General features: G+C 37.4%; 1 protein-coding gene across 2 annotated transcripts in view; it reads left to right on the top strand.

Moving 5' to 3' along the window:
* Positions 1-16,286, top strand: part of RLF (RLF zinc finger) — a 50,247-nt gene extending 33,961 nt beyond the window's left edge. For both annotated transcript variants that reach the window (XM_080566773.1, XM_080566774.1), the window contains 3 exons: positions 1,835-1,971; positions 8,238-8,379; positions 11,002-16,286. In XM_080566773.1, the coding sequence (XP_080422899.1) occupies positions 1,835-1,971; positions 8,238-8,379; positions 11,002-15,717 (4,995 nt within the window). In that variant the 3' untranslated portion in view covers positions 15,718-16,286. The remainder of the gene's footprint in view (positions 1-1,834; positions 1,972-8,237; positions 8,380-11,001) is intronic.
* Positions 16,287-16,742: the final 456 nt, after the last annotated feature.

The following is a 16,742-nucleotide window of genomic DNA, read 5'->3' as shown; positions in this document are numbered from 1 at the left end:
AAATACACAAGAGTTGAAAGCAAATTGCCTGTCTGCTACCTCAATGTTTGAGATCCTGAATATGAGTGAGTTTTGCCAAAAAGAATCACGTTTCTAGGTGGGAAGGAGCGAATCCAATATGCTGTGTGACTGCAGGCTGCTGGAGTTGGTGATAGAGCTGTTCCTTTTGGTCCAGCTCACTGTGGAGGAACTGACAGCGTAAGATAAGCGCCAAATCTCGTTTTAGTGTGAGCCTGAGCTAGGAGTAACTGATGACTATTAAAAATGTGTTTTCTGGTGTACTGTAGCCTAATAAACAATAAGTAGGTTTTAAGTTTGTAGCTTTAAAAGTGGCACTGTGTTGTTCAAACTGCCTAAGTTGAGTGATTATTTATTTATGGGCTTTTTAGAAACTGAGCATAGTCTCTCTCAAGTGATGCATGTTCAAGCAGGTCACAGACTGTCATGCCATCTTCACATTTGTCAGGGCAACCTATCCTATATTTGCACGCACTGCCAATTTCTGTTTTTCTAAAAGTGAAGACCTGGAAGATCATTTTTGTATCAGAACACTGCAACCTTTTGGCATTATTTAAGAATGTTTGCTGTGATACTGAGTGATACAATGGCAGTATATAATTATGGAAATTATCTGAGACAAAAGTTGGGGTCATATAACTTTTTCCTAATTTGCATTACAAAGTATGCTGATTGAATTTGTGATTTCTAAAGAATAAGAATAACTAAGTGAAGTCACAAAAGAAGACTATGAGAAAATTGGAGTTATCCAATTGAGACACGTTCAGTGACTTTCCAAATGAGCTGAAAATGTGTGCCTGTAAGCACCTAACAAATACGATAGCATAAAAAGGGTACTGCTTGCAGAGATGAGAATTAAGGAGCTGCATTAATATAATCCCATACATCTCAAGGTACGTAGTATATAACAGTTCTCTACAACAGATGTGACAGTGCTGATCAAAGACTAGAGCTGTATTTTTTTTCTTCAAGTCCTTTTTTCTGCCCTACAGGGCTACTCAGAGTTTTGAATTAAATCTTTTTCTTGGCATTCCTACTGGAAGGAGGAGCAGGGGTTTGGTGTTACAATAAGGCGAGAGTCTGCAGTTTGCAATGTTTTGGTTTGTTTTTTTTTTCTTTATTTTTTTCCACTTGCTCTGTAATTGCAGTTTTAGCAATCTAGGAGATGGCATTGTTTTTAGCCCTTCAGTTAAGTGTACATTTGAACAATACAACAAGAACTAAGCAAGGAGCAGTTTTCTGTAGCACTCCCAAGTTTAGGGCTTGAATGTAGGACAGAAAATAAAAGGTAGGTTTGGGACTGTGGCTTGGTTAAAGAGAGGCTTGACTGAGAGAAGAGATTGACTCTTTGAATAGGAGCATCTGTAAATCCAGAACTTCAATGGGCTTTTCTCTCTCTAAACACTTACATTTTTAACATCGTGTTTTGGAATATGATTGTTCAGAATTAATGGTTATGGGCCAAGAGGGCAAGAGACTTGCTTTTTCAGATCTCTTGACCTTCTTAGACCTGGGTTTTAATTGTCAGGAGGAAAACAGAAATGCTTTCAAATGCAGAGAAGTTGGGAGTTTTAGGTAAAGTGTTGCCTTTACATAAATATTTTGCTGAACTGTCCAAAATGGAAGATGGTCCTGAAGAAAAGTAAAGGATAAGAACTAACTTTTTATACTGTTCCATAGCTGAAAGATGTGGTGTGAACTCTGTATTAAACGGAGACAGTGTTTTGTTCGTTTGTGAGACTACTTCCTTTGATACAGTAAACATGCATTTCTTCTGTAAACATGTTCAGAAGTGCCTCTTCTACTTTTTTTTCAGATTGCGAAGGTGGATTGCAAAGAAGTACTAGACATCATATGTAATCTGGAATCTGAGGGACAAGAAAACACTGCGTTTATTCTTTGTACAACATATCTTACTCATCAGCTTCAAACAGCAAATGTGTATTGTTCTTGGTAAGTAGTAAATATTACTGACTCTTTTAATTTAACTGTTCTTTTCTTCACTGCTTACTGGCTTTCATGCAAAATAATTGAGCTGGTCAAGTAAAAAAATATGTAGTGAAATGAATGTAAATTTATTTGAGAAGTACATCAGACTGAAATGCTTTCTAGATAACTTATGACAATGTAAATAGCTCATCTTTAGCCTTGTTAAGTCATAGTTGCAGGAAGAGAGCAGTTTGTCACCAAATGGCTATCAGACAAAAGTAATGTCAAAATTGTTCAAAAATAAAACAACACTTGTATTGTTGGCATTGGCAGTATTGTTTTGACAATGTAGTATCTCTGTAAGTAATGCTGGAACAGCGCTGTCTGGATTAATATTACACGCACAAACTTTGTGGTTCCACAAAGCATGTTGTAATTCAGTTCCATTCTTCACTCTTGAATAAACTCGTAGGAGTTTGATGCTTTTTTTCACTTCTTCCACAGAGAGATAAGTAGTAGGAATTGAGAGTCTAAAACTTCTCTACTCCCTTAAACTGTCTAGAGATACAAAACATTTTTGCATCTATTTCAGCAGTGACAAGCTGGTAGAATCAAGTAGGGATGCTGTTTTCTGCCCCTTATAAAATGGTTTTTTAGTTGTGGCTTCTGAAGAATGGCTAAATATGTTTTTCGCCTGATTAAATTATAATCTGGATAAAGTCTTATATTGTCAAACACCTCAAATGTATCTTGGATATCTGAATTCAGTCAGCCGTGGTATTGTTCATTCACTCATTTCATGTTTTAGAACTATTAAGAAAAGTTTACATAGCACTTAAGTGTCAGTGGGAACAACTGTTTGTTCAGCCTGCTCCAATCATCTCTACAATAAAGGTAAGAGATATTGACATGTTATTTCTGCGTCAGGCCAGAAATATCCGTTTAAGCAAAAATCGTACCTTGAAGAGAAAAATGGGTTATTGGAAAACCCAAAAGAGCAGAGAATCTACCACACTTAGGAGCTCTAAAGGCTGACTGGTTTTTGCTACTTAAATGTGTCATTAGAGATGGCTAGAACAGGGAGCATGCCCAAAGGACGTTGTCATGATTCTCATTAAGCCAGCAGAGATACAAGGCTGAAATCCATCACATGATCGATATGTTTTTCAAATAAACAAAATGAACATTCTTTGGACAATAGAACATTTCACTTGAGAGTTACTAAACAGTTCTATCTAAAAGCTGCATCCCTAGGAGCAGATGAAGACTCCAACTTCAGGTATAGCTGAGACTTGTAAACCCTTGCTACTGGAGAATAGACTTCAATGATGTACTGTTTAGAATAACATCTCTTCTTTGTGACAACACTGGGTAGTTTTTGCTTGCAGTACCAAGTCTAAGCTGTAAATAGCTAGAACTTGAATGAAACTTTTGGGTCCCCTAATTCTAACATACACTTCCTCTTGACTAACAAGTCAGGAGAGAACGCTGCAGACTTCTCACCTCCTTGCCAGTCAGGCCCATGATGGCCCCGACTAAAGATAAGTCTACAGCTGTAACATATGTACATACTTCGACATCAGCTTTAAAATGGGTTAGTCTAAGTGACAAGCAGTAAGTCATGAAGTTACAAATATAAGCACAGTCTAGCCACACAAGTACGTTCCTACTTACAGAAGGTGTTAGGCAGCTTGCCTTACTTGTGGTGAGGTCATAGCACTATGTCTTCACTGGTGATAGTAGTTGTTGAAAGAAAGGTGTTCTTACATCCATCCATTCCACAACTGCCACTCTGCTGCTGACTGAACATAATCCTCATGTTCCAGTTCCACCCACCCTTCTTCAGTGACCAGACCGGAGAATGGAAGTCTTCTGTCTAATACTGAAATTGTGCAAGGGTATACATTCAAACTCAGTGTATGTAGTACTCTGCGTACAACAGAATTGCGCACAACTGATGCAGTCCATACCCATTAAAGAGAAAAGCTTCCAGGTTGCTGGAGCCAAGAGTGAAGAAGCCCACCTTCTGATGGACTTGTGTCTTTTGAAAGTGGTGTAATGATTCTTGATCATCACGTTACTTTGACCTGTAGGTTGTACCTCTAAGCCCCTTTCAAAGTATGGTTGCATAAAAATACAGATGCTTTGCTGGTGTGTACTTCTGTTGGATGGAGGGGCCTTTTATATTGGTCCCCACTCTGTTCCCTTGTAGCAGATGCAGATCTAGTGATTATTTAGACATAACATAGATGACTTCAACTTGCTGATATGGCAGAAAACTTCTAATTTCGATTACTACTTTTCTGTCAGATCAGGCAGCTGAACTGATTAGGGGTCAGATGACACATTACAGTTGTAGTGGATATTATGGCTCACAAACATGAGGAGGCCCTAGCTCTATACAGACTCTGGTGTGCACCAGAATCATTGCAGAGCTGATCTGAATCAGTGTCCTGGAACAGAGATAAGGTAATGTTGCTTTCTAATCATTAGTAAATCGAATGAGCACAGTCAAAAGCACGACAAATATCAGAGCTGTCTGGAAGGATAGCATATGTTGTATGATGCTGCTGTGATATGCATATTTAGTCTAACTCTACAGCTCAAACTAATGTGGGGGAATGACTTAGTAGAGTTTGCTTCCCGGGCATTATATAGGCTCATGCATAGTAAAAAGATGCACTTAAAAATACTTGGTAAAAACAAATACATAAGCCCAGATACTCTTTTCTGTGACCAGCAGCTGTTTTCAGGGGGCAGCAATTGCTCAAGTAACTCACTTCAGAGAAGGTCCTGTCTGGTTGAAAAAACAGAGTGTAGTTGAAAGGTTATTTAACTCTGTGATGCCTAATCCACTGATGATTGGGACTCATACTTTTTCTATCACTGTCATTAATACCATGTGTATTTTCATTGTTAACGGTAAAATGTAATTTTTTGTCACATGTATTTAATCATAATTGTGCATGATGGTGTTTCAAGTCAATAAAGAATCTAAGTTTTGATCAGTTTTCATAGAATACTTCTAGTGCATTATGTAATTTGATAGGACAGAACTGAGTGTTGGTACCTAAAACATTTAAGAGATCTTTGAGAGGGGAACGGGAAATAAGGAGAGCAAAGACCCTTTGATACAACATAGTTTTTGTTTGTGTTCCCTTTGTGTTGTTGTAGATTCAGTTCAACAGATAAGCCCTACTGTATGTTCTTGAAAATGTCCCACTCATCTGTAGGAAATCTTGAAATAAAATTGTTTCCTGCAGAATTTTCTGGAGCACTTCTTGATTTTACAAAGCAACGGCGCATTGAAATATTTCTGCTGCTCTCTAGCTGGACTTGCGCTGACGCTGTAAGGCTGCTGTCGAACAAAATCCTGCTTGCTGCCAGCCACCCATTCCCATTGTCTTTATCCATATCTTGCTTTATGCAGTGTGAGAGTGAACCAGTTTAAGTGATCCAGATTGGCAGCATTCTGGTTTAGACAGAGGAAAAAAAGGATGTGCTGACAGCTGTGAACAGCAGGGGGGAAGTGAGATTACTTTTGAGGGTCTATTATTGTGGATGATGACACAGTGGATGAAGAAGGAGCTTTGGTGCTGTACTCAGGCTAGTCCTAACAATTTGCTGTTGCCAGAAAGTGGAAGAGGAATTTATCCCATACTGTGGTGCTAGCTGTACAAGCCTGCCTCTTCTGTTGATTTGGTTCTGGGTCTATCTGACCTGTACTGAGCACATTCATCTAACCTAGCAGTAAGATTAAACCAGCCCAAGCTGTTTATACGTTTTTATGCATTTTATGCATTAGCGCTGGATTGACTTACCATGTTGCTAGGCAAGTACCAGCAAAGAGGTACAAGCCTGGTGGTTCTGAAAGTGGAATACTGCTCAAATGTGTTCAGTTAAAACCTTATTCTCTCAAGAAATGGGAAAATCAGCTTTCCTTCCTCACCCTTCCCTCTTCAGTGCTCTGGCACCTGCCTATGGCACAGTGCTAATTCTGCACCCCAGCGCAAGCCTTTGTTACTACCATTGTGTATTTGGAGGGGTTCAGCTATTTTGTTAGCTTAGCTCAGCTCATCCTGTAGGCTCAAATCTGTACATCTGAGAGAAGATTAGTAAACTGTGCATGCGTGTAAATTAATGCTGTTAGTGTGAAGCTTCATTTCACAGCTGAAGATGAAGACAGACAGGTTTGCATATGGTCTCCCTCATGTAAATTGGGAAATTTTGCAATGATTGTTGCTGATGATCATAGAATAATGTGTAATGCTACTTGATTGCTAGAAGACACCTGATTTCCATTTCAGGTGGAGGTATCTACTGTGCTTGGAGCTTTGTAAGTAATACTGCTGTGGGCAGTAGTTCTGAGCTACTTCACTGCCATATTCTCAAAGGAGTTGGGCAATTCATGAATCCATGAAATAACATAATCTTTAGTGTTAACGTGAACAATATTCAATATGAACTGCAGCTAAGCACAGTTTCAAAAATTCTTCTCTTCAGTCTGATATGCTAGCAAAATTTTATTCTTCAGAGTTCCTAGAGATACCCGTCTGCAGTTCTTTCTATTTCCTGTTGCTTCCCCCACCTCGAATAAATTTTGGAATAGAAAATTGCCCAAATACCAAGTTTTCCTTTCATGCCTTTCATATATATGAACTTTCATATATATGAACACTGAGGAATATTCTAGGTCACCGTTCTTAAGGACCCCTTCCAGCAATCTACTTTAGCTTTGCAGAAAGCAGGAGCAGGATGAGAGAAGGAGTAGGGCAAACACTGAAAACTTGTTCCTCTGACAGAAACTCTTAGGAGGGATTATCCAGAGTCAGTCCCATCTCTCAGTACTCTCCCAGCTCAGTAAATGTACTGAATAAATGCACAAAATGACTGGTCTTTTGATAAAAGCATTTCAAGTTGTTTTGTATCAGCTGTGGTAATGCCGAGTTACTTTTTTTTTTTTTAATACTTTTATTGTATTCTGTGAGTTTCTCAGTCTGGCTTTCCTTCATACAGTTTTCCTATGTTAGTCTTCCTGATGTTCAGGTGAATTTTATGCTTCGTAAGTTTCATGTGGCTAAAAGTCAGTATAAAAAGTTGCTGATATCAAAACCGTCTTTTTCTTCTCCAGTTATGTTTTAGAATTTAAAGTTAAAACACCTTTAATTTTGCTGCTTATATGCTAGTTCCTTGTAGGCCTATCCAGCTACTCTGCTCTTTCTAACAGAGAAAGGCTGTTAATGACATTTCTAAGCTTGCTTTTTTAAAAATCCATGTCTAGTAAATATTGTGTGATTGTATGCATTAAATATACCTCAGGTCAAATCCATAACAAGGCCTCATTCACTTTTGCTTGGCTTAGTGTTCAAGAGTACAATTGCAGTAATTCAAAGAAAACGCCTTGCTAATATTCAATGTAAAGTTTGTGTAGGTGTGTCTTTGTAATTTTAATTTGTTTTGGACTGACCTTTTATCTAGAAACCTTTATGTTATAATTTGATGCATAGGGAGGTTGAGTTAGCAAAGGTGAAGTTTGCTCCAGTAAAGAATCAGAACAAAAACTTTTTTCAAGTAGTATAAAAGATACAGCTCCTGTCACTGTTTCTTTTTCCATTTCTGTGGTGCCCATCATGGTGTGAAAGCAACACAAAGTTGATTGCAGTGTGCAACTGCTGTTGCCTTGATTGTAATAAACTGCGTAAGAGAACAGCTCTGTCCTTGGATGGTGTGAGCAGTAACACACATAACTACTCAAAGACAGTAGACAAAGCCCTCATCTTAAACATATCACTTATGTAACACTTCAAAGTGTGTTCTGTTAGAGGTGCCTTAAAGCACTGTGTCAGAGTGGTATCGTTGGAATGCACGTGTCAGCATCTAAGCCACTTGCCCAGTGGGAGAGAACTGGTTACATTGCATTTCATCTTGCCTATTCTAAATTTCTATCTGGAAAGTTAAGACTTGCAAGTGTGGGTGTTTTTTGTTGTTGTTTTGTTTTGTGACTAAAAAGGTAATCTATGCAGCTGTAGATGTCTGTTAAGCAAGATATATCCTCTTGTCTTTCCCCATTAGCAGGAGATACACTGTGTTTTGATCTGATGAATGTTTGGAAGTAAGGCGTGGTAACTTATCATCAGTATTTTTAAGAGATAAAGTTGTGATTGAAGTGTGTACTGTTTTTTAATAACGCTTGAACTACTGTGGTGTCAACTCTGAACTACAGTGTGTAGGCTATGGACAGGTTGTGCATATCTGCAATGTGCTTATGTTCTGCTTTAAATTCTTCGCAGGGAGCTGACACTTTTCTGGAGCAAATTGCAAAGAAGAATAGATCCTTCTTTAGATTCCTTCCTGGAGAGATGTCGTCAATTTGGCATCATTGCCAAGACACTGCAGCATTTATTTTTCTTGATAAGAGTCATACAATCTGAAGTAAGTTTCAGTCCAGAGGATTTGGACGCAGCCAGAACTGTTTAGATGAATTTACTGTTTTCTTGATAATTCTGCTGAACTGCTATGAAAAAAATCTAGCTTATTTTCAATGTTTTGGCTTTCTGTTTAGGTGTCTATTAGCTTTCTAATAAAAAAAAAAAATAGCTTTCTGTTAAAAAATGTTGTCAGTTTAGCACATTGTTGAAGTGACCTTTGATCATTTTAGAATGATTATTGCTAATTTGATTATTTGATAATTTTATAATTATTACTAGTGATGATTTTAGAATGTTTATTACTCTGAAAATACGGTTTGATAGTATTTTGCAGGCAAAGCATAACTATATTTTGATCTGATGCCTGTTGGTTGTTGTGCCTCGCTCTTGATTTTTGCAGCATCTCTAAGAGACGAAGACATGAATGAAATGTAACTTTTTTTTTTTTATTCTGAGAAAATATACTTATCCTCAAAATCTGTGGTGCAGTAACATCTGGAGTTCTACCTTCTGTTTTGATACCTATCTTTAGACAGTCACAGAAAGGTTCAACAGAGGTTTAACAGCAATTTTAAAAGCCTCACAAACTCTTTCTGAGAAGCAATGGAAAGAATTAAATTGCTGCATTTAGCAGGAGGTGAATACAGTATTGCTATTCATGAGCAGAGTAGTAGGGACAGATATGGTTGCTCAGTAGACTGTTTCTGAGTTCCTTTGATGGCCACTCTGATGTTTGAACTGAACCTGTGCCTACTCACTATATGAGAGTAGTTTTGAGGGCAATTATGAATGAAAATTAATCAGGAATTCCTTAATATAAGTGGAGGAAAAATAAGCCAGCTGGTTTTCAGGTTAAAAAATAAACTAGCTGGTTACAGGGTTTTTATTGTTTTAGTAAAGATATTATACAGATCTTAAATTAGATATGGGATTTTTCCCTTAGTAATGTCACTATTTCCAAAAGATTTCAGATATTTCATCATGAAAAACAGCATAGCTTGGCACATGTACTGTAGAATTTGTCATGTGAACTTCAGTTGCATGTGTCCTTCAATTAACAATGCATTCCTAAATTTGCCTCAGCCTTTCATTTCCTCAGCCTTTTGCATTATTATGTGGTCATAAGTTAATTCAGAGTTAAGGCATCAAAATGGATTATGGATAAAGCAGGCAAGGTTCTGTTTATTAATGAAATTTGTCTGGCATCAGGTTTGTTTGCCTTGGAGTCTCTTTCATTGGCTAGAGTTACTCCTGTGAACCAAATGAGTTACCAAGTGAGATTTGATATGACAAGCAAGTATCAAAGCCCTATTTTCGAGTCAAATGAAATAGAAGTCAGAAAGCTTGCATGATAGTCCTTCTGACAGAGCAGAGAGGAGAATATGGAACTCTTAATTTGGCAGATTAATTCTATTCAGTTAATGAAAGTGCTTTGCACAGAGAAGTCGTTGTTCCTAAAGTGGGCCTATCTCTACTTTTAAAATGTATGTGAAAGTGCAGTTATATAAAGTACACTACATTGTAATACATACAACAGTTTTTCACCTCTTGAGTTTCCTTTTAAATATCATTAGATTGGGAAAATAGCGTTTTACTGTTGTCTAGCAAATAATGATGCTATTGAATTAAATTAGCATTGCATGACTTCCAATAGGCAATGCATGGTGAGGATAAGACCTTGCTAATTATTTTCGCTAGTTCTTAGCTCTTTTGGCATTTATCAGAGCTCTTTTGGCATTTACTATCTGAGCTGATGTAGGTGTAGTCATGTTAACCAGTTGTCATCTCTACACTATTCACAGATAAATTTTGTCTTTACAAATAATAACTAATTACTTAAAACACTCAGATTCGTTATGTTGAAGAGTATAACTTTGTCAGCTTTTGGAACAAAATGACTTTCAATCTTGTCTATGCAGAATTTAAAGTTGTTGTATTTTTTGTTTTTTCTTTTAAATCAGCATATGGGTAATAATTTTACATATCTTCCTAATAGTACTGAACAGTATTTCAAAGTTGCATAGACTTCTTAGAAAATGTTTGGAGTTGAAATTCCAGTGAACTTCATCAGGAATTTTTTTTACTCTCATACTGCTTCTGCTGTTGAAGGTTGTTTTGTTTCAGGGTGCAAGTGTACATTAATTTCCTTATTACACATTGACAGATGTTGTGAATTAATATCCTGTGTGGATACTGCAGGAGTACCTTATGTGGAAGACTTACACCATTTTTTTTAGGCATCTGACTTCCATATGATTGAGAGACAGGGAGTGAAGAGAGGTAGGAATTGTGATTGAGTCAGTCCATGAAGATAGGCAGGAGTAAAAAGGATGTTTCACATCTAACACCCTGAACTAGTCAATGTGATTTCTCCACAGAATGCACTAAAAGATGAATCCACTCACTTAAAAAACAGAAGAGGTTGCTCACGTAAAGTAACTTAAATTTTTTAGAGCATGCTGAGGTGACTTGGGCACATAACACTCAGAAACCTGAATGTGTTTTGAATGTGCTCTAGTCTATCGCTTTTATTGCATAGTTCTTTCAGAGAACGGTTTGGGAGAGAATCTACTGATCAAAGAAAGGTAACATTTGTTTTGTGGCTGTTTGTTGTTTTTTTTAACAGGCAGAAGAAGCAGGACTGGCTGTGTCTGTTTTGTTGTGTGTGAGAGCCCTTCAGATCAGATCAAGTGGAAGTGATGAAATGAAGACATCAGTATGTAAAACAATTGCATGCCTTTTGCCAGAAGACCTTGAAGTTAGGAGAGCTTGTCAGCTCACTGAGTTCTTGCTTGAGCCAACATTGGGAGGATTTAATATGTTGGAAGAGCTCTATATGCAACCAGATCAGAAATTTGATGAAGAAAATGCACTGGTTCCAAACTCACTCCGTTGTGAGCTGCTGTTAGCTTTAAAAGCATACTGGCCATTTGATCCTGAATTTTGGGACTGGAAGACTTTAAAGCGACATTGCCTTAAACTTTTAGGGAAAGTGGGCTCAGATTCTGAGGATGATGCAAGTTTTAATATGTCAATCAATGAAACCGACATGTTAGAAACTTTCTTGAGTGACTATGAAGAGGCAAAAGAACATAAATATTATGATGGAAAAGACACAATTGGCTACCATAAAGAAAAAGCAAGAGTAAAAAAACCTATTGGTTCTTCAGAACGATACCAGAGATGGCTTCAATACAAATTTTTTTGTGTGCTCTGCAAAAGGGAGTGTATAGAGGCTAGAATATTGCATCATTCTAAGATGCATATGGAAGATGGTATTTATACATGTCCTGTGTGTACTAAAAAGTTCAAGAGAAAGGAATTCTTTGTACCTCATGTAATGGAACATGTTAAGATGCCACCTAGTAGAACACACAGACCAAAAAAGAAAATAATACTGAAAAAAGAGAGATCGCCACAAAAGACAACAGCCTCTAGCAGTCCCACTCCAGCACTTCAGGAAAAGTCGTATCAGCCAGAGCAGTCTGAAAAATTTGAAAATGATGCACATGAATATGTCACATTTAGCCAACTGGAAAATTGCCAGCTACAAGACAGAGACATCTATCCATGTCCTGGAACAGATTGTTCTAGAGTATTTAAACAGTTCAAATACTTAAGTGTACATCTGAAAGCTGAGCATCAAAACAACGATGAGAACGCAAAACACTACTTGGATATGAAAAACAGGAGAGAGAAATGCGCTTTTTGTCGTCGACACTTCATGACATCCTTTCATTTACGGGAACATGAACGTGTGCATTGTGGACCTCAACCATATATGTGTGTGTCAATGGATTGTTATGCTAGATTTGGGTCAGTTAATGAGCTTCTTAATCACAAACAAACACATGATGATCTGCGTTATAAATGCGAGCTAAACGGATGTAATATTGTTTTCAGTGATTTAGGGCAACTTTACCATCATGAGGCACAGCATTTCAGAGATGCATCATACACCTGCAACTTCTTTGGTTGCAAAAAGTTTTATTATTCAAAAACTGAATTTCAGAATCATCTTGCAGTGCATAATATTGCAGTGTCAAATGGGGAAGTGAAGCAAACAGTGAAACTTGAAGATTCAGTTTCAAAAGACAAATGCAGTTATCTTCCAGAGTCTCAATTGCTTGAACAATCTGAAAATTCCAATCAGAATGAAAACTTGGATCCCACGAGATCACAGGAAATTCCACAGATTAAGGAAGAAGTGCTCTCTGATAGTGAAGATTTAGATGATGAAAGTAATTGCAGTCTTCATTGTGGGAACCATAGTGCAGCTGCTTCAGTAAATCAAGGCCAGGTGTCTCCTTTACTGATGGAAACATTGGCTCACAGTCAAACAGTTCCAGGCTTTCTCATGTCCCAGGAAGGAGTCTTCCATTCAACAGATGTGAAGCAGCAGTGTACCAATGTGGCAGTTTGCTTTGGTGAAAAAAAATTTTCATGTGGTTTTGAAGGCTGCTGTTCCACGCACAAGAACTCCAGAGGTATGCAAAAACACCTTCGCAGGGCTCATCCATATAACTTCAAAGGTAAAAAAAAAATGGAGATGAAAACTAAAGACTTTCTTGATCTATTGAGTGATGCTCAGGACAGTAAATCCCCTACAGACATTAATACAGAGTTAGGTCATAGTTCAGATACAAATGCTGACTCTCCAGAAAGCTTGTATTGTAATACAAATGTTAAAGGAAACAGTGGCTTCAAGGAAGAAACTTGTCCTTCTTCTCCAGAAACATCTTTTTATGATAGCTCTAAAGATTCAAATATTGAAGATAACATGTTGGAACTAATGTTAGGCTTGAAACATCTAAGCTTAAAGAATTCTAACATGCAGAATTCTTCAAGAAGCAAGCATTTTTTGGGCTCTTTGCAGTCCTACTCATCTAGAGATGCCAAGTGCCCTGAGTCAGTAGTAGATGAAACTACCTCAAAATTTCAGTTTCAAGAGCAACACGAAAATTTACCCAGCCAGTACCTTACTCAGCTGGCAGCTAAACCATTTTTCTGTGAATGTCAAGGGTGTACGTGTGAGTTTGTGACCAGAGAAGCTCTCTTAATGCATTATGTTAAAAAGCATAACTATTCAAAGGAAATGGTTCTTCAGTTAAATATGTTCCAGCATCGGTACTCACCATTTAAGTGTCATATTTGCCAAAGATCATTTACAAGAAAAACACACCTTAGAATTCACTATAGAAACAAACATCAAATTGGCTGTGAGAGGGTAACTCACAAATTTGACCATGTAAGCTTATTTACAGATGACATGCATAAAAATAGCACTGTTCCAACACCTGTCTGTGCAACCAAGGTTGAATACATTGAACATTCAGACCATTCTGAACAGCTGTGTCATCCTAAAAAGGAAGAGTGTAGTTCTGAGACAGATTTGGAATCCGGTGAAGAGACAGACAATGTAACAAGAAAATCATCTAAAATAGCATCTCTGGACAGCCATAGGGAAGAACTGGAAGCACGAGAGGGAAGAGGAAGTAAAAGAACAGTTGCTAAAGGGAACTTATGTTACATATTGCATAAGTACCACAAACCATTTCATTGTATACATAAAAGTTGCAACTCTGCATTTACCAACCAGAAAGGTTTGATTCGCCATTATAGGACTGTTCACCAGTATAATAAGGAACAGCTCTGCTTAGAAAAAGACAAAGCAAGAACGAAAAGGGAGCTTGTCAAATGTAAAAAAATATTTGCATGCAAACACAAAGAGTGTGGTAAGCGGTTTTTATGTTCTAAAGATCTTGCTAAGCATTGCAGTGACTTCCACAATGAACACTTAGAGGATCAAAAACTGCTTTCTGAAACTGAATCTGCAAGATTTGCTTGTAATCAAGCCCAGTGCCCTGCTGTATTTTATACCTTTAATAAGCTTAAACAGCATCTCGTAGAAGAACATGCTAGTGAAGAAAAAATAAACAAAGATTTTGAAATCCATTGTGACCTTAACGGCTGTGATCGAGTTTTCACAAATTACAGTCACTACTCTCAACATGTGTATTTTCGACATAGTGAATATTATGATAGTCTCTTTGGAAATCAGAAAGAGGAAGAGGATAATCATGACAAAAATAAAAATGAGCAAAGTTATCTGAAAGACACTTTTGACATAAACAAGCAGAATGGGAAGCAGTTAAAAGAAAAATCTAAGAGAGTTAGCAGAAGTAAAGAAAAGCATTTGATTAATTTCAAAACAAAAGAGGAAGCCCTACAAATGTGTAAAGAGAAGTCTAACCAGACCCAGTACCCTTGCATGGTTCAGGGATGTCTATCTGTTGTCAAATTGGAAAGCAGTATATTGAGGCACTATAAACGCACACATCAGATGACCAATATGTATATAGAGCAAAGGATTCAGAAACTTGTTGTTTGTGTTAAATGTGGCATAATGATTGAAAAACAGACCTCCTCTGAAACAGCTTTAGGCTTGGATAAAAAAGGCATAAAGGTTAAAGAGGAGGTATCAGCTAATCCTGAATATGTGCAGGAAAGTGAAAAATGTCTTGTTCCAAATTCTGATTGTGAGCATCAAGATGTAAGCAATGAAGACCAAAAAAGAAATAGTGTAAGTTTTGATACAGGTGCCTTTACGTATTCAGGCACTTTAAAATATAACCACAGTTCAAAAACCAGCTCTTTTGAAGAGCATAATGTCAGGGAGTCAGTTATGTGTAGAACTGAAGATTTTTCTGAAAATAGTGAAAGAGAAAATAGTTCTTATTTCTCCAGTTTACAATTGGAATTGCCAAGAGAGAAAGACACAGAAGGATGTCAGCATAGTGCAGTTACTCAAAATGCAAAAAGAAATGTAGTTTTTGCTACAAAAGACAAATTGCAGAAGCCTTCAGTCTCCAGACCATTTGATTTAAAGACATATAAACCAATGGGATTTGAGTCTTCATTTTTAAAATTTATTCAGGAAAGTGAGGAAAAAGATGACGATGATGATGATTTTGATGAGGTGGTGGAATGGGAGTCCCCTGAGCAGTTGCCAGTAGATAGAATCTTGCAAAAAGAGGGAGACAGTCAAAGGGGTACGCCAGTAAATAGCTTTGTGGATGACAAAAATGTAATCATACCCCAAAATAATCGTGGGCAACTAACAGAAATCCAGCCCTTGTTGTCTGAATCATCGTCTGCCCCTTCTTTAGAAAATTTGAGGGCTATCTTGGACAAGGCGTTAACAGACTGTGGAGACCTTGCCTTAAAACAACTTCATTACTTAAGACCAGTAGTTGTTCTTGAAAGATCAAAGTTTTCCACGTCCCTTATAGACTTATTTCCAACAAAAAAGGCAGATGAGCTTTGTGTAGGAAGTACATAAATAGTTTTGCTTAGAGCAGATTGCCTACACTACTGCTATATGGGGAGAACTTCAATTAGAACAGTAATTGTTACAGTACACACTGTTTAGGTTAGTTTAGACTGTTTAATTACATGAATGTATAATATCTGTCAAAAGTATTGGCCAAGTTAATTTAGCTCCCTATTTTTTTTTCCTCAATGAACTATGCTGATTTTGGTGCTATTTAATACATCAGAATACTGGGGGCTTCCTCTTGCAGAGTAAATGTGCATGATTGTATATGGAACACATACTAGGGTACCAGGGTTTGGGGGGCGATGGAGTTATTACTTGACTTGAATGTGCACCCTAGGGTGCTTTGTGTAACATATTGTACACTACAGCATCTTATATTTTTTGAGTTATGAGTTTCAATAAATTACAGTTTTTCACCCATTTGCTTACTGTATAGTAAATCTGTAATGTGGGTTACTTGTGATTGAGTTTGGAACCATTCTGACTGCATTGGATAATGTTGCTTGAATTTTATGCATTTGTAGATTTACCAAACTGGTGAAACGCTATACAGAAAGTAAAGTATTACATTCTATTTTATAATATTATCTGTCCTTTTTTCAGACTTCAAAAAATTAGTACAGGCAGAAAGCACTTGCCACTTAGAGAGACGAGAAACCCCTAGTTACCGTTCCCTTTAAAGGAAGAAGTTTCTGAGAGCATTTGTTACAAGGTGTTTGAAAATCATTGACAGGCTTCCATGAAATTCACACCACAGTAAAGTTATCAGTACATGTTTTGGGCTCCCTGCTTAACTCTTTGGATAACAATACTTTTCTGGTGAATCTTCCAGTTAGGTTATGTTTTAAGATCTATTTCTTATCTTTTTGTCTCATTTCTTTGCCTGCCTTTTGGATACATCATGAGGCCCAGTCTGTTTCCTGTGTAATTGTTTTTTCCCAATCTCTATGAGGATGCTAACAAGTGAACAAACAGCCCCTTATTGATCAAGGACTGGGGTTTGATGGAGCGTTGCAGTTTTTATACTG

Source organism: Anser brachyrhynchus (genome assembly GCF_964034855.1).
Source record: "Anser brachyrhynchus genome assembly, chromosome: 24".
In the NCBI taxonomy this organism is placed as follows: Eukaryota; Metazoa; Chordata; class Aves; order Anseriformes; family Anatidae; genus Anser; species Anser brachyrhynchus.
This window is presented reverse-complemented; position numbering and strand designations above follow the sequence as displayed.